The sequence below is a fragment of the Anomaloglossus baeobatrachus genome, chromosome 3 (assembly GCF_048569485.1).
Source record: "Anomaloglossus baeobatrachus isolate aAnoBae1 chromosome 3, aAnoBae1.hap1, whole genome shotgun sequence".
In the NCBI taxonomy this organism is placed as follows: Eukaryota; Metazoa; Chordata; class Amphibia; order Anura; family Aromobatidae; genus Anomaloglossus; species Anomaloglossus baeobatrachus.
In genome coordinates, this window is record NC_134355.1 from 571,261,185 (window position 1) to 571,287,631 (window position 26,447).

The following is a 26,447-nucleotide window of genomic DNA, read 5'->3' on the forward strand; positions in this document are numbered from 1 at the left end:
ACATTAAGTGAAATGACCGTCTTAATATTTAAATTTTGTCTTCAGGGAAGAATGAGACAAACTCTAGTGCCACCTATTGGAAGTAGCAATCCTAAAAGTCAAAAGTGGCCCTTTAACAAGCTTTTTCATATTACCTAGGATGCCCTTCTTAAAGAATTCCATGCTTCTTTTTCCTGCACTTCCCTCCTTTAGGCCTCTTTCACACGTCCGTGTCTCCGGTATTTGTTTGGTCCATTTCCTCACGTACCGGAGACACGGGCACACGTAGACCCATTAAAATCAATGGGTCTGCGTTCACATGCATGTTCTGCCATGGACTGTGTGTCCATGTTGAGCATATGTGTGTCCGTGTGCTCCTCACTTAGACATGTCCGTTTTTCTCCGGCATCACAGGTGTCCCACGGAACGCAAATGGACCACACAGAGGTGTTCCGTGCGACACGCATCGGGGAAAACACACGTGTCTGAGAAAAAAATAACAAAACTTTACTCACCTTCTCCAGCCCTGCTGTCTCTGCCGCTGTTGTCACTTGCTTCCGACCACCGCTCATTATGCTCATTGCATATTCACTTCACTGCGGCCGGAAGCAGCAGCAGCGGGGAGTCAGCAGGACCAGAGACTGAAGATCAGCACCACAGACAGCGACGCCAGGGACAGGTGAGCAGAAAGTTCCCGTTCTCCATGTGTTATCACGGATAACACACGGAGAACACACGTGTGCTATCAGCACGGGTCACGGAGGGCAATACGCACCTTTGACACGTCCGTGAAAAACATGCGTGATTTTCACAAAAGTATGAAAGAGGCCTAAGACTGGTTTAAGAGAAAGCAAGTCTTAATGTATCAGGAACAATGATAACCTTTTATAGTTATCTCATTGTCTTTAACGTGCACAGTCTATACCACTTATCTTTTTGTGTCAAACATGAGCCATAACATAGGCAATAACATAGAGCTTTAAGTTACACTACAAGACTACACCCACTCAGTAATGAATAACCATAGGATCCCCCCGAGGTCAAGCCATGAGACATACTGACACCAGTGTAATGTATGGCTGTGGGTTTAAAACTTTTTTTTATTTTTCCCAATTTTGACATTTTATACCTTTCCTTTTTTAAATAAGTAATTACATGAATGAGGAAAAAACAGATTTTTTAGAAGTGAAAGACATACAGTATTTTCAGCTATAATTGTAGCCGTGGTTATCATTGCCACTGTTCTTGCTTTTGTTCTTTTTGGGTTTGGAGGTTCCACAAATGAGACCGAACAGACCTGCCACAATTTGACTGAGGGCAACTATGGCTTCCAGCAGCCCCACAATGGCCAAACCCACAAACACTGTGATGTGCATAATCTTCTGAACGTCCTCATCGATTTTAAAATTCAGTTCAAAATCGGGCAGCCATTCCTGTGCGAAGACCGTCCCATTCTCATGCACTGGAGGAGGGGGAAGGCAGGAACCGTTCACAAACCAGGCCAGGTCAAAGCTCAGAGTCGGCAGAGTACTGGTAAAAAAAGAAGACAATATTGTAGGTGTAGAAATAAAAACTTGGAGAGAATCTGACAGCTGATACATGCTGCCCAATCCATAAGTCTGTACATGCAAATAGGCACAGACTTGTCAGTCCATGGCAGTGGGTGGGGAGAAGCCACTGAGGACACATCAGGTCAACGGAGAAGCTGCCAGGGACCCGCCAGGTGAACAGAGAAGCCGCTGAAGACCTGCCAGGTCAATGGAGAAGTTGCCTGGGACCCACCAGGTCAACGGAGAAGTCGCCGGGGACCCGCCAGGTCAATGGATAAGCTGCCGGAGACCTGCCAGGTCAACAGAGAAGCCGCTGGGGATCTGCCGGGTCAATGAGTCTACAGCGCTGCTCAGTCCCCCCACAGCATGTCAGAATCAGACATTTCTGGCTGAGTTCATATAATCCGTGCCCGATACAGGCTGCATGTATCAGCTGCCAGCTTCTCTTTAAGGTATACAAAAGTATATACACGTGCATTGTAAACTTATATAAACTGATTTATTAACATTAGTTCCTTTTTAAATCCTTAAAGACATACCAAAACCAATAGTACAAGTAAAGATGAGAAACTTTGTAATATGTATTATCAGAGAAACCTGCTTTATTCTTCTGGATTGATCGTTCATTCGACTCGTGTGTAAAATGTCTCTTCAAAGGATACATATTTTCTTATTGCTGAGGAAGAAATTAGAGACAGAGACATTGTACTGCACTATCCTCTGAAATAATTGGGATATTACTGTATATGTAGTTTTTATTTATTTTTTAACTTGCTATTTAAAATTAAAATCGTTTTATTTTTTACTAATTTAGTTTTGAGATCAGGGGCTTTACCGCTGCAGCCAATCATTGAGCTTAGCGGTACTGATGATGTAGGCGGCACAAGCTGCAGTGGTCATACCATATTCACTGCAGTTATAATGTCACCGCTGCAGCCAGTACACAGAGATTGCAACTGCTGCAGACAGACAGCGCTGGACCTGGAGAAGAGGGTACCTGCTGTGTATGTGAACTGTGGTGTCAGTGAGAAGAAGCTTCCTTTTCTTAGTGACCACCAATACATCTGTTTACTGACCTGAGATATAAGTGAATAGTTTCCCCCAATGGGTGGAAATGCAGTAGCTGTCGGCTGTACATATAGCTGACACCCTATTGCATCAGTCACAATCGGTGTTGATACCAACTATGGCCGTTTAACCCTTTAGTGACTATGGCATCTAGATGGTTAGCAAAGTGTGGGGACTCCCTCATGATTGTGTGATTCTGATGGTTTCCATGGCAATTTAAGTCCAAGTAACGCCCTTAGAGTCTTGTCGGCTATAGAGGCCAGTTCAGAAATTAGCAACATTTAGGTGGTAAAAATACCATCTTTATTTCCTGTCATGCCTCTTTGCGTTAATTCCTGAAAAGCAGCTGAAGGGTTAATAATCTTTCTAACAGCAGTTTTGAATATGTTAAGGGGCGCTGTTTTAAAATGGTATCACTTTTGGGGTGATTCCAATATATAGGTCCCCCCAAGTCACTTCAAAACTGAATACAATGATCCCTCGCTTATCTCGGGAGTTACGTTCTGGAGACCCCCGCGATAGGTGAAAATCTGCAAAGTAGTGGCGGTACATTTACGGATTATAACATGCATTTTTGTTCTCAAAAATTTGGGAGGAAAATGACGGGTGCGTCTTATAAGCTGAATCTAGCTTATCGAGGAATGGGGGAGAATGGGGACAGGAGGCAGGGGCAATGCTGTGAACTGTGAGCTGCGGAAGGTGAGGCAGGGGCCATCCTGAAATTATCGGTGGTGCGGACTTCAAATAATGTCACCCGGAATCAGCTCTCGGCTCAAGATCTCATCTGCGCATGTGTCGCCTCCGGTCCATTGATTTCCCAACAGCGGACTTAAGAAAAATGTCACCTGGAGGTGGCGCATGTGCAAATGAGATCTTAGTTCGTCATTGAGCCAATAGCTCAATCTCCGCATGTGCCGGCTACGGGCACCATATCTTTGAAGGCCGCAACACCGTCAGCTTCTGGATGTTTCTGCCAGCACCCGCAGTGAGCAACTAGGACACCCACCACATCGCCGTGTTCCACCACAGCCCCTGCCTCCTGTGACACCGCTGCCGCTCCCCCTCCCCAGTACCCGTGATACAGTGAAGCGGCAATAAGTGAATCGCAATATAGCAGGGTATGACTGTAAGTCCCTGAGAAATAGGTTTTGTAAATTTTCTTAGAAAAATGAAAAACTACTGCTACAATTTTAAAGCTTCTGACATCCTAACAAAAAAAACAAAAACATTTTGGAGATGGTGCTGATGTAAAGCCAACATGAGGGAAATGTTATTTAATAACTATTTGTGAGATGTGATTATCTGGATTAAAGGTATTATCATTCAAAGTTTGAAAATTGCTAATTTTGAGAAATTTGTCAAATTTCTATTTTTTTAAATAAACACAAAACATATCAACCTAAATTTACCATTATCATAAATTATAATGTGTCACGAAAAAAAAAATCTCAACATCACTGGGAATTGTTGAAACAATGTGGAGTTATTGGCACATAAAGTAACATGTCAGATTTGAAAAATTGGGCCCGGTCACAAAGAGGTTAAAGGAAATGGGTAGCCCTACAGTTATGGCCGAAAGTGTTGGCACCCTTGAAATTGTTCCAGAAAATTAAGTCTTTCTCCAAGCAAAAACACGTTTATTTCCTTTGTGCATATTGGAGCAACACAAAACAGCCTCAAAAATGGGCCAGACAAAATTGTTGGTACCTTTCCAAAATTGTGGGTTAAAAACCTTGTTTCAAGCATTTGATGCTCGTTCAAACTCATCTGTGGTAAGTAACAGGTGTGGGCAATATGAAAAGCACACCTGAAACCAGATAAAAAAGGGAGAAGTTGACTCAATCTTTGCATTGTGTGTCTGTGTGTGCCACACTAAGCATGGAGAACATAATGAGAAGAGAACTGTCTGAGGACCAAAATTGTTGAAAAATATCATCAATCTCAAGGTTACAAGTCCATCGGTAGAGATCTTGATGTTCCTTTGTCCACATTGCGCAACATAATCAAGAAGTTTGCAACCCTTGGCACTGTAGCTAATCTCCCTGATGTGGATGGCAGAGAAAATTTGAATGGTTGCAACACAGAATAGTCTGGATGGTGGATAAGCAACCCCAATCAAGTTCCAAAAATATTCAAACTGTCCTGCAACTCAGGGTGCATCAGTGTAAGATCCCGTTCCAATAACCATATTAGTAATCTGTGTCTGTGCCGCAAAGATGACATCACGCCAGGGCACCTACTCAAAAGAAGAGCTGGGGATGATATCAGGTAATAGATGATTCGTAGGACCCAGTTCATCGACCACATCAATAATCTGTTGCTGACGGACATGTTTCCTGTGAATCGCCAACTACCTGACTGCATCCCCAGCTCTACTTTTCATTGGCTGGCCTGGCGCGACATCACCTTTGTGGCATCACACACATATGATGTTGTGTCAAGCCAGCAGAGCACCCCTGCAACGAACACAGATTATTTATATGGCTGCTGTAATGGGTCCTGTGAATTGATTTGCTATAGCTCTACCTATTTCCTTTAAAAAAATGTTTCTTCCCATTGATACCACAGTTCACTGCCAATTATAGCATTGACAGAGGAGAAAGAAACGGCTTGTAAGCTGGGAACGCAAGTAGGCTGCATACTGCCACTGGTATTGGCTGGGAAGGACCGCATGATGACTCACACGCACAAGGAGACCAACTGTTCAGCTTAAACCACAACTCTTTACTGAGTCCATTCTCATTCACAACTTTATGCTCCAAATAGAGATCACATATCCTCCAACACATTACAGTTTTACTCAGTATTAAAAGACACAGGTCAACTTCCTTTTGGGTTGCGTCTGATCTAACTGGGCTGGTGAGTCCAAGTGCAACCCAGCTCAGCGTTACAGCGCACAATGTGACTCACCTTCCTTTCCTGCAGTCTTCTTAGGGGTCCCATAATAACCATAGTAAATTTTTTCACTCCCAGACATTTGACAGGAAACCGCTTGGTCGATTGACTACGTTCACATGCCAGTTTAGGTTAATCCAGTAACTTGATGGTTAAGCGGCCTGGCTACTAGAGTCCTGCACCCATAGAAGTACCCCGATACCTTGACAGTTTAAGGGGTCTGGTTGATAGGGTTCAGTCCTCCGGCTCCTATCGTCTGGGGCCACTATGTTCGAGGACCGGCCTCTAGTTATAACACTGGTCACACCCTGTTTCCTGCCGCACTTGAGGTTTACATTATCTGGATTTCTGTCTCCTTTGCTCCCTTGCCACAAACCACCCACTGTACACGACCTTTATGACTGATCGACTGTACATCTGTCACGTTCGCTCACTAGGCCTTCATTAACGCCTTCTACAATCAACCATCACTTTCCCTTTCAGTTGACACCTCCCAGGGTGGTCTAGTCCCAATACTTAACTTTTTCTGTCCTTGCTGTCTGTTGCTCGGCAGAACTTCCTTACAAAACATTCTAATATAAATGCTATACATTATCTACACTATTACATCTATGCATATTATACTACTCATTAATCCATCACAAAATACACTATCCTCATTTAGACCTCAATTTTTCTCGTACCAGCTGTATCTCTGTATTTTATGGATAGCACTCATACCTATTAGTCTATGGGCTGTTCATGTGTCTGTGTATTTTTGGGACTGATTGGTCCTCACAAAAGCACGGAGACTTACCCAATTTTGATCCAAGTCTTGGATCAAACATATCAATGCAAGTCTAGGAGTCCGTGAAAAAAAAACGGACAACATTTGGATATCATTGGATGCCATCTGTGTATTGTCCGTTTTTCCCGAATTGTTTGACAGGAGAAGCTCGAGAAACCATCATCTATTTCTTTTGTTTAATTTTTTTTTTTCATAAGAAAAAAACTGATAAAACACTAACCAAATTCTGATGACGTTCTGATGAAACTTTGACAGTTTTTTTCCGAACAAGAAAAATCACTAAGGTGGGAAGGAGCCCTTATTTGTAATGAGTATTAAAATTACCTGAGATTTCCCAATGTGTAATCACAATAATCCAAAGTATTTTTTCCTTTCTCACAGATCAGAGGCCCTTTACTGATTGCATATATGGATATCAGGACGCAGTAAGTAGCTCCTATAATGCTGAAAAGAGACCAGAACGAGGAGCACAGCATCTACGGAAGGAAGAGATCAGGTTTACATCTTCATCATAGATAATACTAAAGTCATTCATGAAATATATAATGTCTTGAAAAAGTATTCATACCCTGTAAACTTTTCAGCATTTTTTCAGGTTACACCCACAAACTTAAATTTATTTTACTTGGGATTTTATGTGAGATACCAACACAAAGTAGGAAGTATTTGTGAAGTAAATCTGAAAATTGTGATGTGCATTTGTATTCAGCTCCCTGTAGTATGATACCCCTAAATAAAATACTGGGTGACCAATTGCCCCAGAAGACACATAATTAGTAAATTGAGTCCACCTGTATTTGATTTATTCTCAGTGTAACTACAGCTGTTCTGTGAAGACCTCAGAGGTTTGCTTGAGAACAGTAGGGATCAAACAGCATAATGAAAACGAAGTAACACACCAGACAGGTAATGGATAACATTGTGGAGAAGACTAAATCAGGCTTAGATTATAAAAAATAGCTCAAGCTCTGAACATCTCACAGAGGCCTGTTCAATCCATTATTCAAAAATGGAAGGAGTATGACACAACTATAAACCTACCAGGACATGGATGACCACCTAAACTGACATCCAAAGCAAGAAAAATGCTAATTAGAGTAGTAGCCAAGGGAGGCATGGTTACTCTGGAGGGGCTGCATACATCCACATCTTAGGTGGAGGAATGAATCTGTCGACAAGACAAATATTAGGGTTCGCTCACACTGTTGTGTAACTCAGATGAGTGCAATGCGAGAAAAAAAAGGTATTGCACTCGAACCAGTTATTTAATGAGGCAGTTCAGATTTGCAATTTTTTTTCTCCGCAGTTTCCTGTGCTAAGGAAAAAAAAAATCACTTCATGCTGTGAGTCGACACGTAAATTGAACGACTAACCTATTTAAGATTATGGCTGCAAGAAAAAAATTATATGCCACACGGACCATCCTAGTGGCATCCATTTTCTATGGATATTTAGTGCCCCAGGGGGCCTCAGGGGTTACTCGTCAAGGGGCCAGAGGTTTCGTGGGGTTGCTGTGATGGCGTGACCCAGCTCTGTGGCCGTAAATGACAGACAAACAGGTGCAAGGTGTAGAGAGGGTTGGAAGGAGGGTGAAGGGTCCCTGGGAAGCGTGTGACCACTTGCAGCAGTGACTGGGGTCTCGGCCTCTTCCGCCGCCGACCCTTCCTGCGACTTTTCCTCTTCCAGGGGTGGTGTTGGATGAGAAAGGGGGATGCTTTGCAGCGCAACCCGTGGTGTGCGGCCAGGAATTAGCCGCCTCTGCGAGATGTTGCTCTCCTCCGGGGCTGATGTTAACGCAGCACAGATATTCCAGCTCCCCACAGGTGAGCGAGCCCCAGGGAGGATGAGGACGATGGGGACGGCTGCGCCAGCAATGACAAGGACGACACAGGGGGCTGCGGTTCAAAGTTCCGTTTACTCACAGTTCTTAAGGTGCCCTGCAGGTGCCGCTCTCCGCCGACATGGATAGACTCCAGCCGGTGCCGGGTGAATCAGAGGCAATCACCAGTGTCTGTGGAAATATGTGAGACCTTCCTCCGTGCGTTGACACACAGTTCTCCATAGCTTGAAGCAATTTGGGGACCCCGCTGTCGGTGTTAAGTGTTCCCTCCCATATGCAGGTGACGCGGGTCCTCACCTTGGGGTCCGACCATAGCCCTGATCCTATATGTCACTGGGCTCCAGGAAAGTGAGTAGTGGACGATGGGACATGAAATCCCCATCTCTTGCAAATTTGTTGGAGTCCATGAAGGTGTCCCCAACAGAGGGTCCTGCACCCCAACTTGCACTGGCACTATGGGAACGGTTAGGCTCGACCTCAGCTACCATCTCCTCTTGTCCCAACATCTCCACCAGCTGCTTCTGTCTCTTCCCCTCTTTCAGTCTCATTCCTGCAGACTCAGTGCAGTGTTGTGGCCCCCTGGTCCCGGGATAATTTCCACCTATCTCCCGTCCCCGGGACCAGCTTGTTAAACGCTGCTCTTGCAAGACTGGAATGACTCAGCAGTGCTGGGGGAATTTCCCAGCCTGGTTTTCTGTGTGTGGTGACTAGCTTACTATCTGGATGTTTATGTAAAGTGGCAGAAACCAGTGTTAACCTCTTCTCACCCAGGAGAGAACTACAACTTAAAACAGATGCAATACTCTGTGGTGACTAAAGCCTCAGGGGTGCCACAGATACATTACCATTCTGTAGCATAGAACACTGTAAATAGTCTTATAAATGATATAAAGCTGTGTTATTACTGTTACCAAACAGTGAATGACATTAAAAAAATCTGAATTGCTTGTTTTTATTCATTTTGCCTCCCAAAAGTTAGAATAAATAGCAATCATAAAATGTTGTGCCCTAAAATGGTACCAATAAAAATGTAAATTCATTCTACAAAAAACAAGCCTGCACCTGACTCTGCTGGTAGCAAAATGAAAAAATTATAGCTTTCAAAATATGGTCATGCAAAAACTTTTTTACAGCGTTTTAGTGTGTGAAAGAAATCAAACATAAAAGCATTTTATTGCTGTAATCACACAGCCACGAAGAATTAAACCATTTTATCACTTATACTGCACAGTAAATGGCATAAAAAAATAAATAAATAATTTCTAAGCCGGCTGTTGATTTATTCTGTGTCCCGAAGATCACAGTACGACTCGGCTCATATTTATCCTGCACTCTATGGTGAGCACTTACACCTGAACCAACTTCTCCATCTTGGATTCATCAACAGTGACTTTGTTATGGTTGTCATAAATGAGGCCCAGAGCCGAGAAAAATGCCTCAATAGAGGAAAATGTTGTAGAATCCTCTGGAAAAGAAAATGTCTGCAGATCCCTACATAGCAAACAAAAAACAATGCTCACTTGTTGACTCTCACAACCAAAAGAGACTGGACAGAGACAAAAGTTCAATTTACATGAGGCAGAAAATATGTAAAATGTACTCACTATTCCCTTCTAAGCAGCCTTGAAACTTCAAGTTGGGTTCCACTGCGCCATTAGAATTAGCGAGTGCTGATGAAGGCTGATATCCTCAACTTCCAAGGACAAACTTTTAAGTTATGTGGTCAAAGTGTTCACAGGATCCATGATGTCGGCCCAGCACACACATCTCTAGATCTGAACCCAATTGAAAACCTCTGGAATGTACCATAATCAAGAGGAAGATGGATAGTCACAAGCCATCAAACAAAGAATTGCTTAAATTTTTTTCACCAGGAGTGGCATAAGGTCATCCAAAAGCAGCGTGAAAGATGGTGGAAAGCATGCCAAGACACATGAAAGCTGTGATTAAAAATCAAGGTTATTCCACAAAATATTAATTTCTGAACTCTTCCTGAGTTAAAACATTATTAGTATTGTTGTTTCTAAATGATTATGAACTTGTTTTCTTTGCATTATTTGAGGTCTGCAAGCAATGCATTGTTTTCTTATTTTGATCATTTTTCATTTTCAGAAAATAAATACATTTATTGTTTGGAAATTTCGATACATGTTGTCAGTAGTTTATAGAATAAAAATAATTTACATTTCACTCAAAAATATACCTATAAAGAGAATAATCAGAAAAACTGACAATTTTGCAGTGGTCTCTTAAGTTTTGCTGGTAAAATAATGGGTCAACAAATATGGGTGTAACGTGAAAAAGCGTGGACAAGTTAAGGGGGTAGGGAAACTTTTTGAAGGTTCTGTAGATGCATCTCCTCTTACGTACTCAATAAAAATGTCACCCAGCAGTAGTAAATAATGAGGAGAATTAATGACAAGCCCTTCTTTATGTTTTTACTTTTTTGTTTAAAGTCTTTTTGTGTTGGTTTTCTTATATTATATGTATTGAAATCGGGGTTATCGGGGCTGTTAGACTGGTGTGAAAAATCGGATTGGTGAGGAGGCTAATACCTGATGTGACTTGATGCAACACAAAGCCCTAGTCTGTTCTCAGTCACCCCCAAATAAAAGCTTTAATTTGTTTATCTTAACTACTTAGATATTAATGTAGTATATACTTACACCTGCCCTGCTATTACAGCTGCCTTTCTTCCTTGCTGCCAGAGTCATTGAAACGGCTGGTAAAACCTATAGGAAAGATTTTAAAAAAACAGACAATGAGCTATATTCATTAGCAATCCACAAAAACAAACAACATTATCTCGTTTGTGAAGTCAATCAGAACACATATTTGAGTAAAAGCAACCGTCCACGATGAGGCTTAAAAGTAAGTAGTTTTCTTATGTATTGTCACTCCGCCCTTCGTTCATCACTTCCTTCTCTGATCGCCACCCTTTTCCTCCTGCTTCCAACATGGACACCCCAGTGGCATTAGGGGTATAGTAGTAAGTCTAAACCATGCATTCCTTGCCTTTCCTATCCCACAGGAAAGGTTGGGAAGGCACCCACCAACTTCTCTTTCGTAGGGTATCTTTTAGATGCTCTAAAGCAGGGATCCTGAAACTGTGCCTAAGGAGCCACATGTGGCTCGTGGCTATCTGTCAGCTTGTTGCATTAGCAACTATGAAGAGCAGGTCTCTCTCAGACGACCTGAATGTGGCTGCCAAGATAAGAAAGGTTGGTGACCACTGCCCTAAAGTAAAGAATTCTGTTTGGTGTCAGATGCTCTTTAAAACACTACTAGCTAGCCTGATATATTTGTAGTTCTTTTTAGTCTTTATTTTTTTTTAAGCCTGACTTTTTTTAATCACAGGCTTTTTTGTCATGCTGCATGGTGTGGTAGGGGATGGAAAACTGCCCAATATCCAGGGCCTGATCCCTAAAAGAACACAATCCATAACATGTCCTCTATTGATTCTGTGACATCAACATTAATGGAGAAAATACCTTTGCTTGAGTTGATGTGTGGGGTCTACACATAACCGGTTACTTCGGCTCTGCTACATTTAACACCCTGATAGGTGGTCTAGCTAAGCTACCAGTAACTCCCTTGCAGTCGGTGGAGAGGAAACGTTTTCCCACTGGATGACAAGAATAACTGTTGCTTTATGGTGTCTCTCGCGAAAAGCAACATTTACTATTTCAATTATCACAGATAGGGATATAGTATTTTTGAACATATTTGTTAGATGCAAAAAAACCTACAAATTCCTCAACATATTTTGGCTAATTTGTATCCATAAGTTCCAATTCATTAGCGATTAATCTTATCTTTAAACAACTCCAAGACACCGTTCAGATTATCCTTTGTGCTGTTAAATAGTAAAGTCTCTAATTCAAAATGCAGAGGCCTCCCTTATTCCTGGAAGTTTGTAGATTCTCTTGATTATCTTGGCATTGGACTTTTTCCAGATTAATTTTCTTTTATATATTTAGCACAAGAAAGTTTCTAAAAAGATATAACAATTGGGGCAACCAGATCATTTCCAGTAGACCTATTTTCGCTGCCATAGACAGCCCCATAGGAAGCTTAGACAGTGTCTAATATAGCATCTCCCTCCATCTCCACATTCACATAGTCTTCATATGTTACTACCCTGTTTCTGTGAAAATAAGACCTACCCCAAAAATAAGCACGAGTAGGATTTTTGGGGCTTTTTGGAGTATGCTTAAAATATAAGCTCTACTTCAACAATAAGCCCTAGTTCCAGTTTCATAAGGAAGTGTCCAAGTAGCTAAAGTTGAAGAATACGGCAGGACTCTTCATCAAAGAAAAGCAGATACCCCCAAAAGAAAGCAGACTCCCCCCTCAAAAAATATGACAGCAACGCAGATTTGTATGTGAGAGCCCATTCACCACTGTAATTGTTTGGGGTCTTCTTTTAGGGGGTGTCAGTGTGAAGGTAGCCTAAGCTATAAATTGTTCAAACGTAATAAGAATATATGTGTATGTAAATAATCAAAATGTAGATGTAGCAGCATAATTATCTGTGTGTCTATATAGCAATCACACAGACCCATAATATGATTCTAAACTGTATATACAATAAAGGGTTAACCAATGATAATGAAGCCAGAAGAATGTGAACAGTGAAAGTCTTCATGATGATTAGTAAAAGTCTTATCAGTAGTTTCACACAGAAAGAATGTATAATGAACAGATGTATTTTACAGCATACTGGGAAAAACTGGGGAGTGTAATACTCCCTACTCCCTGTTGTTTCAAGGTCAATGTTGCATTCTGTATAATTGAGTTTTTTTAATACGCAAGTTTAGTCGATGACATTGGCTCATACAGCGAACATGAGTTGTGTGATCATTGTCTGATTCATTAATATCTGTACATACAGCTAATACGGCACCGGCCTCTGGATACCCTGTATGAAGATACCATTAGCTATCTTCACCTAAAGTTCTACCTTGACATCAGCTTTCTTTTGGAGGTAAAATTAGCAGGACATAGAGAATAATAAATTTAGGCAGGTAAATTAAACCTTTGTAAATATTGTATGTACCCATCACTATAGGACTGCTTGTGCACCATGAGAATAGCAGATCAGATAAGGAAATGTGCATCTGAACCAGTAAACACATTAACCCAAAATGTTGAAGTTCCAGAATGTGATGACATTATTATATATGAATAAATGTTGATTTTTTTTTTGTTCAAGAATAAATAGGGATTGTTCATGGGAAAAATATAAACCATCCCCTGAAAATAAGCCCTAGTGCATCTTTTGGAGCAAAAATTAATATAAGACCCGGACTTATTTTCAGGGAAACACGGTACACAGTATGTTGTTTTATTGGTCAGGAATCCATACTTTTCATTTAATAATACCGAAAGTTCTTTGTATGAAGATACCATTAGCTATCTTCACCTAAATTTCTACCGTGACAGATGACGCACCAACGTGGAGCCCTTCCAAGGACGCATTGCCTACCTGGAAATACCGATGCTTTGGACTTCACGGACTGAGATTTCCCTCTCCTGCAAACAGACTGATCACCTCCGACCTTCCGGTGAGTGTTACATACTGTGTATTCACTGCCGTTGTGGTTGGTTTGTAGAGGAGGGAGTGACAGGCTGTGTGTCCTCATCGGTATTAAAAGGTACCTGATTGTGACTCAGGGGTAGTGCCCGCTGGGGCTCAGTAGCACGATCCCAGCCCTGAGGTGTGGATTGAGAGTGTCACACGGGATCCAGAGGACGGTTGTTAGGGCAGGAAAGACGGTGGTGGCCGGATATAGCTAGTTAGACTGACCCTGTCTGTAATTAAAGACGCGGGGGGTTCCAGTGACCGAAGATGGCGAGTTAGGATGTTTAAAAATTGGTACAGCTGACCAAGCTTGGAGGCCGGGACTTGTTTGTATGTGCATATGCATTCTTGCACGACCTCCTCCGTGACACGGAAAATTTTCATGTGACCGAAGATAGTGAGTTAGGACAATAAAAAATATTGGTGCGGCTGACCAAGTCCATAGGGAATACATTTTGTACCCCTCCTCACAGGACCCTTATTACTATACTAGAAGGTGGCCCGATTCTACGCATCGGGTATTCTAGAATTTACGTATTGTGTAGTTAATGTATGATTTTTGTTATATATATATATATATATATATAGATGTTGTTGTGTGTAGTTACCAAGTGTTTGTGTAGGGCGCTGTACATGTTCTGGGTGTTGTCTGGGTGTGGCGAGGGGTGAGAGCGGTGTTGTATGTGTGTTGCGTGTGTTGCGTTGTTTGTGGAGCGCTGTGTGTCTGTAGCGTTGTGTGTGTGTGTGTGTTGCGCGGTTTGTGTGGGTGTGGTGTGTTTTGGGGGAGGTATGTTTTGTGCAATGTGTGTGTGTTGCGTGGTATGTGCGTATATTTATGTATGCCACGGTGTTTGTGTGTTGGGTGTTGTGTGTGTGCAGCGTTGTCTGTGTGTGTGGGTGTCTGTGTAGGGCGGTGTTTGTGGTTCCCAGTGTGTGTGTGGTGTGTTGTGTGTGTGTGTGTGTTGGGGGGAGGTGTGCACCTCCCATCGTGCTCCATCCCCCATGCTGCGCACCCCCCATTGTGCTCCATCCGCCATGCTGCGCACTCCCAAACGTGCTCCATCCGCCATGCTGCGCACTCCCAAATGTGCTCCATCCGCCATGCTGCGCACTCCCAAACGTGGTCCATCCGCCATGCTGCGCACTCCCAAACGTGCTCCATCCGCCATGCTGCGCACTCCCAAACGTGCTCCATCCGCCATGCTGCGCACTCCCAAACATGCTCCATCCGCCATGCTGCGCACTCCCAAATGTGGTCCATCCGCCATGCTGCGCAGTCCCAAACGTGCTCCATCTGCCATGCTGCGCACTCCCAAACGTGCTCCATCCCCCATGCTGCGCACTCCCCATCGTGCTCCATCCCCCATGCTGCACCAGCATCAGCCTCTCTGCCTCCAGCATCAGCCTCTCTCCTCCCAGCATCAGCCTCTCTCCTCCCAGCATCAGCCTCTCTCCTCCCAGCATCAGCCTCTCTGTCCCCAGCATCAGCCTCTCTCCTCCCAGCCTCAGCCTCCCCCAGCATCAGCCTCTCTTCTCTCAGCCTCCCCCCTCCCAGCCTCCCTTCTCCCAGCCTCCCCCAGCATCAGCCTCTCTCCTTCCAGCCTCCCCCAGCATCAGCCTCCCCCAGCATCAGCCTCTCTCCTCCCAGCCTCCCCCAGCATCAGCCTCCCCCTCCCAGCCTCCCCCAGCATCAGCCTCCCCCAGCATCAGCCTCTCTCCTTCCAGCCTCCCCCAGCATCAGCCTCCCCCAGCATCAGCCTCTCTCATCCCAGCCACCCCCAGCATCAGCCTCCCCCAGCATCAGCCTACACCCTCCCAGCCTCCCCCCAACATCAGCCTCCCCCAGCATCAGCCTCTCTCCTTCCAGCCTCCCCCAGCATCAGCCTCCCCCAGCATCAGCCTACACCCTCCCAGCCTCCCCCAACATCAGCCTCCCCCAGCATCTGCTCTCTCCTTCCAGCCTCCCCCAGCATCAGCCTCCCCCAGCATCAGCCTCTCTCATCCCAGCCACCCCCAGCATCAGCCTCCCCCAGCATCAGCCTCTCTCCTCCCAGCCTCCGCCAACATCAGCCTCCCCCTCCCAGCCTTCCCCAGGATCAGCCTCTCTCCTCCCAACCTCCTCCAGCACGCCGTGCTTCTCTGCCGAAACTCACAGATCCGATCGCATACACTCACACGCACACACACCCACCCGATCGAATACACTCACACCCACCCGATCGCATACACTCACACCCACCCGATCGCATACACTTAAACACACCCGATCGCATACACTCACACACACCCGATCGCATACACTCACACACACCCGATCGCATACACTCACACACCCGATCGCATACACTCACACCCACCCGATCGCATACACTTAAACACACCCGATCGCATACACTCACACACACCCGATCGCATACACTCACACACACCCGATCGCATACACTCACACACCCGATCGCATACACTCACACACACCCGATCGCATACACTCACACACACCGGATCGCATACACTCACACACACACATTGATGATATTGCACATACGTGGTCACACTCACAACATCCGGAGATACCACATGCTTCTGGCCATGTGATCCTCTGGCAGGTCCTGGAAGCTCACTGCAGCACAGTATCACGGCCGAGAAGCAAGCGATATCTCCGGATGCTGTGAGTGTGTGGATGCGATCTGATGTGTGTGTGAGGTGTGTGTGAGAGTGAGTGTGATCTGATGTGTGTGTGTGTGTGTCTGTTGTTATGTGTGTGCATGTGGATGTTCCGCCGCTGCAGGACCTTGATGCACTGGTAACTATGCTACCATGGTTACCAGCGCATCCCGTCCCCCACTCGCACGGGCGCCCACACCAGCATACGCCGGCCAGCCCCAGCAATGCGAGGGTTTGTGTCGGCTGGGTTGGCGGCGTATGCTGGTGTGGGCTCCCGGGGGTACAGTACTCACCTGGGAGTCGTGTCTCCATGTCAGTTCGGGGGATGCGTGCGGGGGGCGGGGCCAGAGCGAGCGTGCATTGCGTGAGGGGGGCGGGGCGTGGCCGAGTTGCCAATACGTGCAGGGTGCCGGGGCGAGAGGCCAATCCGTGTGGGGGGCGGAGCCTGTGCGAGCGGCCGGCCAATCCGTGTGGGGGGGAGCCAGGGCGAGCGACCAATCCGTGCGGGGGGCGGGGCCATAGCGAGGCCAGCGGCCAATCCGCTTTATGTCACCGTAAGGACACAATTTTGGAGCAAGACAGACAGACAGACAGACAGAATAAGGCAATTATATATATAGATAGCTGAGGAGTTGCCAGCTAGTATAGAGGTGTGGCCTTAAGTTCCGGCTGGACTGTAATGCACGCCGCATAGTCATAAATTAGTGTAATCCGGACACCACCAAGATAGCAAAAATGTTCAGACAGAAGGCTGAATGGCCTGAAGGTAACAAGAAATTGTTAATTGATGCGGAATTGCTTGACAGAATAATGCAGATATTGCTATCAGAAGGATATATTGAGGTCAAAGATGAAGATGAGCAAGGGGATGTTATGTTTTCCTATAGGTTACCCAAGTCTGAGGATGGTTTTAGGGGCACTCGAGAAGGTTGTTTTGTTGCTACTTTGCAACCTGATTCTGGACAAGCTCCAGAGCTACTCATAGATGCTGCAGTCCCACTTACTGGCCAGAATCCCTTAACTCTTTCTGTACTGCCCACACCGGCCTTAGTTCCCTCTGTACAAGTATCCACCTCACAGTTAGTAGAACCACCCCCCACAGCCCCCACATTGACCCTGCCCACTCCTGCCTCTATCCAGAAGTACCAATTAAGAAGCCACCCCCATACGACCCAGCTAGCTGCATATGTTACCAGTGTGGCTACCAAAACACAGACTGGAGAGATGATTGTAATAATTGTACAGCTCATCGCCCACATCTGAGTCATGGCCATAAGCCTGTCCCAATCCTCCCTGTTCTAACTCCGGGAGGAGGTTACTATGTGCCTCCTCTACATTAGAGAACAACCGAGCAGACTCAGGAGCTGTTATCCACACCCATACCTCTGGCCCCTCCTGTACTTGCAATGCCGCCTCTCCCCCCACTGGCCAGTCTGACGCCACGCTCCCCAGTTACCAATCCCCTCCCCTTGGATCACCCTCTTTCCTCTAGGATACATAGTGAGCCTTACCCCAAACCTGACGAGGAACAGTCCTCATTCAAATATGTCTCCTTCAACCCCACCCAGTCAGTGGCATTCACCCACCGCCTGCCAGATCCCGAAATTAACCCTATGCGATTTTATAGAGAAATGCTACAGGCCCACCAGTTGTATTTAGATGCTCTGAAGGACTTTGTTAATCTCAGCAAGGTAAAAGCAGGAGACAATTTAACCACCCCCTTTATTGAAGGTCTGCAAACAGATCTTAAGGACATGGTGATGTCAAATCGACCAGAGATCATAAATCTTCCTACCAAAGATGCTAGCCTGGTTACGAACAGTTTCCAGAAAAACCTGGTAAAACATCCAGCCCCCAAATCCAAAAAGAATGCCCCAGTATTGATGTATACAAACACGCCGGTGCAGCCCCCACCACAGCACATGCCCCAACAGGGCCCAAACCCCATATACGTAGCTCCTAATCAACAAAACCAGCAGAGCCAGCAATGGAATTGTTGGCGTTGTGGCCAGCCCGGTCACTATCGGAGAGAGTGTCGTACCCCACAATCCCATTTTATGGTTATGCACCCTCAAAACCATGACCAAAACCTGCAACACATAAATCCACAATGAATTTGTGGCCAACCAGATTCTACCGTGATGGTCAGTTCAAACCAGGGGTTTTCTACATCTGTAACTTTAGATGTCGCAGGGGCCCCTATTAAATTCATGGTGGACACTAGGGCGGCCAATTCTATTGTTAAAATATTTGATATACCCCCTGATCACACCCTGCCCCTTTCTAATGACGTCCTTACCCTGGTGGGCGTAAATGGATTACCCACTACGCATACTCTGACCATTCCTCTAATGGTAGGATCTTTCCCAGTAATTTACAACCAGTTTGTGTTGTCAAAAAATCTGTCCAGTCAATTTACTAAAATTTGATTTGTTAAATAAATTAAAAGTCGCCATAAATTATGATGGAGAAGAAGGTATTACTCTCACTCTGACTCGACTAAATTCCCCAGAAGGGTGTGAGGAGATTTGCCTCCTACAGGCACTCCCCACTGTGATGCTCTCTATGCCATGTGCTGATGAATCTGATGTAGACCATTATGGTCAAAGGGGCCTAATGATGTGGGTAAATTCCCTGTTGATCCAGTAATGATCCAGTAATGATTTACCTGAAGCCAGGTGTGCCTTTTCCCAGAGTATCACAGTATCTCTTTAAATAAGCCCCAGGAGATCTCCCAAGATACCGCCCACAGTCCGGGCTGCACCCACGAGTCTGCCCCAACCTTCCCTAATGACACAGAGGGGAGCCCCAGACTGCTTGCCCCCTTGCTGCAGTGATTTCCAGTCCCAAGCCACCCGTCCTAATAATGCCTTCCATTCCACCCCATCCATGTTAAAGCTTCTGTAATATATGTTTCTGTAGTGAAAGTTATTTTCTGTGACTATAATAAAAGTTCTGTCCATGGGCTTTCCTGTATCTGTAATGTTATTTTTTTCCCACCGGCCATTCTGACACCGCGCACCCTTAAGGAGAGGTGGGGGTCTATATAAGCCCGCAGGGATGTGTGGGAGGGTGTAATCATTGTAAGCTGCAGCAGGCTGTAGTTTATTAAAAAAAAAAACGGAGCTGCACTGAGCGTCCTGCTCATATTTACCTGTACAGTCTCAGACCATCATTGCCAAAACAGTTAGAAGAGAGGACTTAGAGAGCCTTGAGACATGGGAATGTCCAACTACAAAGGGTGAGGACTCGCCTAGGGGTCCTTGGTCTCAAACCGGTGAAGAAAACCTTTCCCCTCTCCACCCATGCCTCAACGTTCAGTCAGGCAGGCTTTCCCAACATATCTTTCTTCCTCTTTTCCTAAGGGAACACAGTACCCTTAGTATTTGGAAATGGCAGAAGTAAGTCTAAGGGGGGACTGTTGAGGGTACGAATTGAGTAATCTAAAATACTTAATTCAGCCATTTCATACACCCAAAAATGTGGTTTAGTTAATGTAACCTAACAATTTCTAAATGTTTTTGTCTCCTACTAACTCATATATGAATATATTCAGTGATTTTTCCTTAATACAAAATGCTAGCTATGGACTCTAAAATTTCGGGAAAAGTTTTGGAAGAGCCTATCACATCAGGCTGATGTCTCCCCGGCCTAGTCTGCTGAGCACTGGCAGTGACACGCAAGTTAACGTAACATCTCAGAAACCAACGGACCTGAAACAACCGAAGCAGAAAGCGGCCGCTATTTTACCCATTATTCCAGAAGGTTTCTCTAAGTCAGTGCTACAAACTGTTCACATGAAGTTTTATTATGCTTTGGTATTTTGTCAAGAACAGATCACCTGGGTTCACGAGGTGGCCCTAGATGGCCACCTGACCAAGCGTCCATCCTCCATTTTGTTTCATATCCGAAAAGAAGAACCATAGACAATCTGTAGCAAATGTTTTTTGGTTATGTGCTAATTTTAAGATAAGGTCAAAATTCAATCTTCCTTGGTCAGGATAATGTGCCCTAATGAAAGTAATAACGCCAGTTCTAATTGCCCCTATAAATCCTAGAGTTATTTTTTACTAAATAAAATAAGTATTTAAGGAGGTAGCTAAAGCCTATAGTGTTGTATTAAACAACAATCTAATGGAAGGCCCATATGTATATATATATATATATATATATATATATATATATATATAATATATAAATCTGAATGTGTGTGTGTGTGTATGTCCGGGATTGGCATCTGCACCTTCGCAGCCACAGCCACAAAATTTTGCACACTCACACGTCTGGACCCCAACCCCAAGAGCGTCATAGGCTATGTTGTGAGGCGAAATTTTAACCCCACGCGTTCCAATTTACTAATCATACATAATGGGGAAAAGGTGAAACAAAAAGTGTATATGCACCGTCGCATTTACAATCACGAAATTTTGCACAGACACCTCATGTGACCCAGGGAACATTGTAGACTATGTTTTGACAGGAAAATTTAACCCCGCGCTTTACAGTTACTCTCCAAAAAACATGCCTCCATTAAAGTAAATGGAGGCTGGAACTACAGGTTATTAGTAGGAGCTGTGATTGGTTGCTATAGGAACAAAAGACATTCATAGTATAAGAAGCTTATATGTGAGGTAATAAGATGTCGGTGGGGAGACGGATAGAGAGAGACAGACAGAGAGATAGAGACAGAAAGGGAAAGAGACAGAGACACAGACAGGGAAAGAGACAGACAGAGACAAACGGAGAAAGAGACAGACAGAGACAGACGGGGAAAGAGACAGACAGAGACTGACCTGGAAAGAGACAGACCTGGAAAGAGACAGACAGAGACTGACCTGGAAAGAGACTGACCTGGAAAGAGACTGACCTGGAAAGAGACAGATGGGGAAAGAGACAGATGGGGAAAGAGACAGACCTGGGAAAAAGACAGACCTAGAAAGAGACAGATGGGGAAAGAAACAGAGAGACAGAGACAGACAAAAAAAAGACAGACAAAAAAAGAGACAGGCAGACGGCGAAAGAGACAGACGGGGAAAGAGACAGACCTGGAAAGAGACAGACGGAGCACATTACTTGGCCAATTTAGTTAAATCTGTGTGGAATATCTGTGGTGTTGAAATATATGTTGTGAAATTCTTCTATTAGCTTAGTTTTTGCCTTTTAATAATTACATTTCTATGTATTTGTTTTGTGTTTTTTGTGTGCAGAATAAATTTTTGTTAATACATTCTATTTTGTTGACAACAGTTATCAACCCGGGCGAAGCCAGGTAGTACAGCTAGTATATATATATATATATATATATATATATACATATATATGTAATTAGAGTCCCAGGGTAGGTTACAAATAAGCTCCAAATAAAAATTTCCCCATTTAGATATATTTTAACATTTAAGGTTGATAACATTCACAGATATTTTATTAAGTGGGGCCTGTGAAGGTAGCCTAAGCTATAAATTGTTTGCTCAAACGTAATAAGAATATCTGTGTATGTAAATAATCAAAATGTAGATGTAGCAGCATAATTATCTGCGTGTCTATATAGCAATCGCACAGACCCATAATATGATTCTAAACTGTATATACAATAAAGGGTTAACCAAAGATAATGAAGCCAGAATGTGAAACGGTGAAAGTCTTCATGATGATTAGTAAAAGTCTTATCAGTAGTTTCACACAGAAAGAATGTATAATGAACAGATGTATTTTACAGCATACCGGGAAAAACTGGGGAGTGGAATACTCCCTACTCATTGTTGTTTCAAGGTCAATGTTGCATTCTGTATAATTGAGTTTTTTTAATACACGAGTTCAGTCGATGACATTGACTCATACAGCGAACATGAGTTGTGTGATCATTGTCTGATTCATTAATATCTGTACATACAGCTAATACGGCACCGGCCTCTGGATACCCTGTATGAAGATACCATTAGCTATCTTCACCTAAATTTCTACCTTGACATCAGCTTTCTTTTGGAGGTAAAATTAGCAGGACATAGAGAATAATAAATTTAGGCAGGTAAATTAAACCTTTGTAAATATTGTATGTACCCACCACTGTAGGACTGCTTGTGCACCATGAGAATAGCAGATCAGATAAGGAAATGTGCATCTGAACCAGTAAAAGGATTAACCCAAAATGTTGATGTTCCAGAATGTGATTTTTTTTTTGTTCAAGAATAAATAGGGATTGTTGATCATGGGAAAAATATAAACCATCCCCTGAAAATAAGCCCTAGTGCATCTTTTGGAGCAAAAATTAATGTAAGACCCAGACTTATTTTCGGGAAACACGGTACACAGTATGTTGTTTTATTGGTCAGGAATCCATACTTTTCATTTAATAATACCGAAAGTTCTTTCATGAGTCTCCCTCCTAACGCATTAGCCAATATATTTATATATGTGCTGAGTAAGAAGATATGTATGAGATTTTTTAGTTTGACTCTGATTTGGAGAGTTTTCCTTTATAAACGTTTGGTTTATTCATAACGTTATTACCTCTGGCACACTGGATAAATGTATCTATTTTTACACTTATCAGTAAATTGTATCGTATCACAGAGTTGTAACGTCACATACCATTTGTTCTCACATGGAATATATTACACTGCAAAGCAAACAATTTTCTATATTTTTAACTTTATGTATAATTGTTGCCCTTTTCACTTGCAATCCTGGTGAATGTGACATTCTCCTTGTCTTTTGTAAGATTTTTATTATATAGTTTTGTTTATTAGAGCTTCCTCGTTCTACTACTCTATGAAGACGATCAACTTTAGAAAACCAAGACAATATACTAAAGCTGAAAAATCCGCCTATACATAAGATCCCAAGGCTATACGCAGACAGGGGTATCTAAATATTTGGTCAGATTAATTGTGAAATAAGTTTGCTGAAACTAACTTCATTTTAGGATTATTGAAAGTCAGTTCTGTAATGTATTTGAAATTAAAGGGGTATTCCCATCTCCAAGATCCTATCCCAATATGTAGTACGTGTAATACTAATAATAATATCAGCAACTACAATACTTCCAATTAGAAATGTAGTATAGTTATTCTGATTCACTATGTTGCTTAGCTTATGTTCAGGGCATTGCAGGTGTTTCGGGTCATTATCAAACAAGCCTACAACCTACAATAACCCTCAGTCCAGTACACCACTGCGCAACCAGCTTTGTCCTCACCTATTGCACCCTCACCCATTCCCTGTAGACTGTGAGCCCTCGCGGGTAGGATTCTCCCTCCTCCTGTACCAGTCTGTTTTGTATTGTTAATGATTGTTGTATGTATACCTTCTTTCACTTGTAAAGCGACATGGAATAAATAATAATAATAAGTAATAATAATAATTATTATGCTGAAAGTCCCAGCTATGACCATCTTCAATAATCTTACTGAGGGAAATAGGTTGTTGGCCAAAATCTCGCAATACCCCATACATCCTTCCTTCAGTATGGTGCAGTTGTCCTGTCCTTTGCAGAAAAGCACCGCCAAAATATGATGTTTCCACCCCCATGCTTCACATATGGGATGGTGTTTTTGTACTCATCCTTCTTTTTCCTCTAAACACAGAGAGTGGAGTTGATACCAAAAAGTTCTATTTTGGTTGATGATGGCGTAGTGTGTTACTAACAGTAATCTTTGAGACTGTGGTCCCAGCTCTCTTCAGGTTATTGCAAAATTGCTTGTATTTGTAAGCACTATCTGACAATATCCATCTATGAAGACGGGAATAACTCTTTAATCTGAGGCTACTGCAGAAGCATATGATGACAGAGAAGAGACACAGCCCTTCAGTTTGATCGTAAAGGCCCAGTTACACACACAACCTACCAGCGATCCCGACAACGATACAACCTGATAAGGATCGCTGGTAAGTCACTGGGAGGTCGCTGGTGAGATGTCACACAGTCAGATCTTACCAACGACGCAGTAACGATCAGCAGCGGGTGTTAGGACCGGGTTAGGAGGTCGTTGGTAGGCGTCAAACACAGCGATGCATCCTGCCCAGCAGGACATCAACTTTGAAGAAAATGGTCCGGACCATTCGGCAATGACTAGTGATCTCACAGCAGGGGCCTGATCGCTGGTAGGTGTCACACATAACGAGATCGCTGGCGAGATCGTTACTGCGTCACAGAAACTGTGACTCAGCAACGATCTTGTTAGCAATCTCGTTGTGTGTGACGGGGCCTTAAGTGTAATGCACTAACGCAATCTTCATCCTCACTTATTTATGTTGCCACTTGACACTTCAATGGTATAACAGGATCTGGCAGTTTATGGCTGGCAATGCTGGCAGATCAAGGTCAGACTAGGCTAAGTAAAAAGTAACACGTGTTACAAGTGCCAAGTAATGCAATAACCCTTCATCTACAGCTCATAAAGGAGCATGAGGTAGCGGCTTATTCTTGTTATTAGAATTTTGGAAATAGTCAAGCAGTTTCTATCTCAACCACGTTGGAGTATGAAGTAATTATCTATTTTATTATATGTGATAAGAACAGGTTTCCGTACAGAAAGTAAAAATAATCAAAACTGCACGATAGTGTGGACTTTGTACCATAAAAGTAAAGCCCTACTGTCTCCTTATCTCACTGAAAGTTATGAAGGAATTAAGGAAACAAATGGAAAAATAGAAATGTAGAGGGGAAATTAGACGTGTTCAATAGACGCTGACATCTGAGGACTCCTCTGTGTATAAGCTCCTCTCTGCCTCAATACAAGTAACCTACACACTGGAGGACACAGACAGACAAGGGCCCCTGTGTGAGAACAACATAGGGGCCCTCTGCGTCCATTAAAGGGAACCTGTCACCAGGTTTTTCCCTTATGAGCTGTGGCCATTATCAGTGAGCCCTTATATACAGCATTCCAGAATACTGTATATAAGAGCCCAGGCCACTCTCTAAACATTTTTGCACATTTGCAAAATGTCCATTATGGCATTAGGGCAATGTGCTATGTGACATTGTCAGAATGTGCTAGGTGCCTGTTTTCAGGAAACTTATCATTATATGGGCATACTATTATTTTTCAGGACACAAATAAAAAAACAAAATATATATAATATAATATTACATCCTATCAATACCTAAACAAAAATATTTCACAGCTGAATCACTCTTTTTGTTTACTTCACCTCTAAAAACTGTGAAATAAAAGGTGATCAAAAAGTTATATTTACTCTAACTTATAATCTATATATATATAATTGCCTTATTCTGTCTGTCTGTCTGTCTGTCTTGGTCCAAAATTATGTCATTACAGTGACAACCGTCGCATTGGCCGCTTGCCTCGGCTCCGCCCCCCCGCACGGATTGGCCAGGCTCCGCCCCCCAGACGGATTGGCTGCTTGCCCCAGCCCCTTGCACGCATTTGCCGCTCGACCAGGCCCCGCCCCCTCACACATTGGATGCTCGCCCTGGCCCCGCCCCCACACGCATTCCCCGAACCCATACAGAGCCCCAACTGTGACTGCTGCACCCCCGGAAGCCCACACCGGCAAGACAAAGTGGAGAAAAGCCGGATGTGTGAAACCACTAGCTTACCCCGGCTCCCGGCACACGTGTGCCAGAGCCGGCGTAGGCTGGTAATCATGGTACACATCGGGTAAATATAGAAACCGCTTTCCTTAGTTACCCGATGTGTAACATGGTTACTAGCTTACCTCGGCTCCCGGCACACGTCAGCACTGTCGCTTTGAATAGTTACTTACCTTTTCTCCACTTTGTCGGATCCAGCGTGCTCCCGTGCACTGTGTACACTGCAGTGGCCACGTGAAAAGCTCCGATCACATGTTATCATGTGACCAGAGCTTGTGACCAGGAAGTTGCGGCGCGGCCACTGTACTGTACACATTGTATGGCTGCTTTCAGACGTCTGTGTTTAATCAGGTACCAGTCACACGCATGGTTATGGTCATACGTGTGACATCCGTGTTTGCATGCGTGTGACAGGTAGCGGAGAAAACATGGGTCTGTGAAATAAAAATATTTTTCATATTTACCTGCTTTCGCCGGCTCTGCTGCCTCCCGCTCCTGACCACCTATCAACACACACACACACT

General features: G+C 43.8%; 1 protein-coding gene across 1 annotated transcript in view; it reads right to left on the bottom strand.

The window, feature by feature from the left end:
• Positions 1 to 894: 894 nt before the first annotated feature.
• The window catches only part of TM4SF20 (transmembrane 4 L six family member 20), a 38,317-nt gene continuing 12,764 nt past the window's right edge, over positions 895 to 26,447 (bottom strand). The window contains exons 2-4 of the mRNA XM_075338685.1: positions 10,786 to 10,851; positions 6,604 to 6,755; positions 895 to 1,509 (exon numbers count right to left, since the gene is read on the bottom strand). Of these exons, the coding sequence (XP_075194800.1) occupies positions 1,185 to 1,509; positions 6,604 to 6,755; positions 10,786 to 10,851 (543 nt within the window). The 3' untranslated portion in view covers positions 895 to 1,184. The remainder of the gene's footprint in view (positions 1,510 to 6,603; positions 6,756 to 10,785; positions 10,852 to 26,447) is intronic.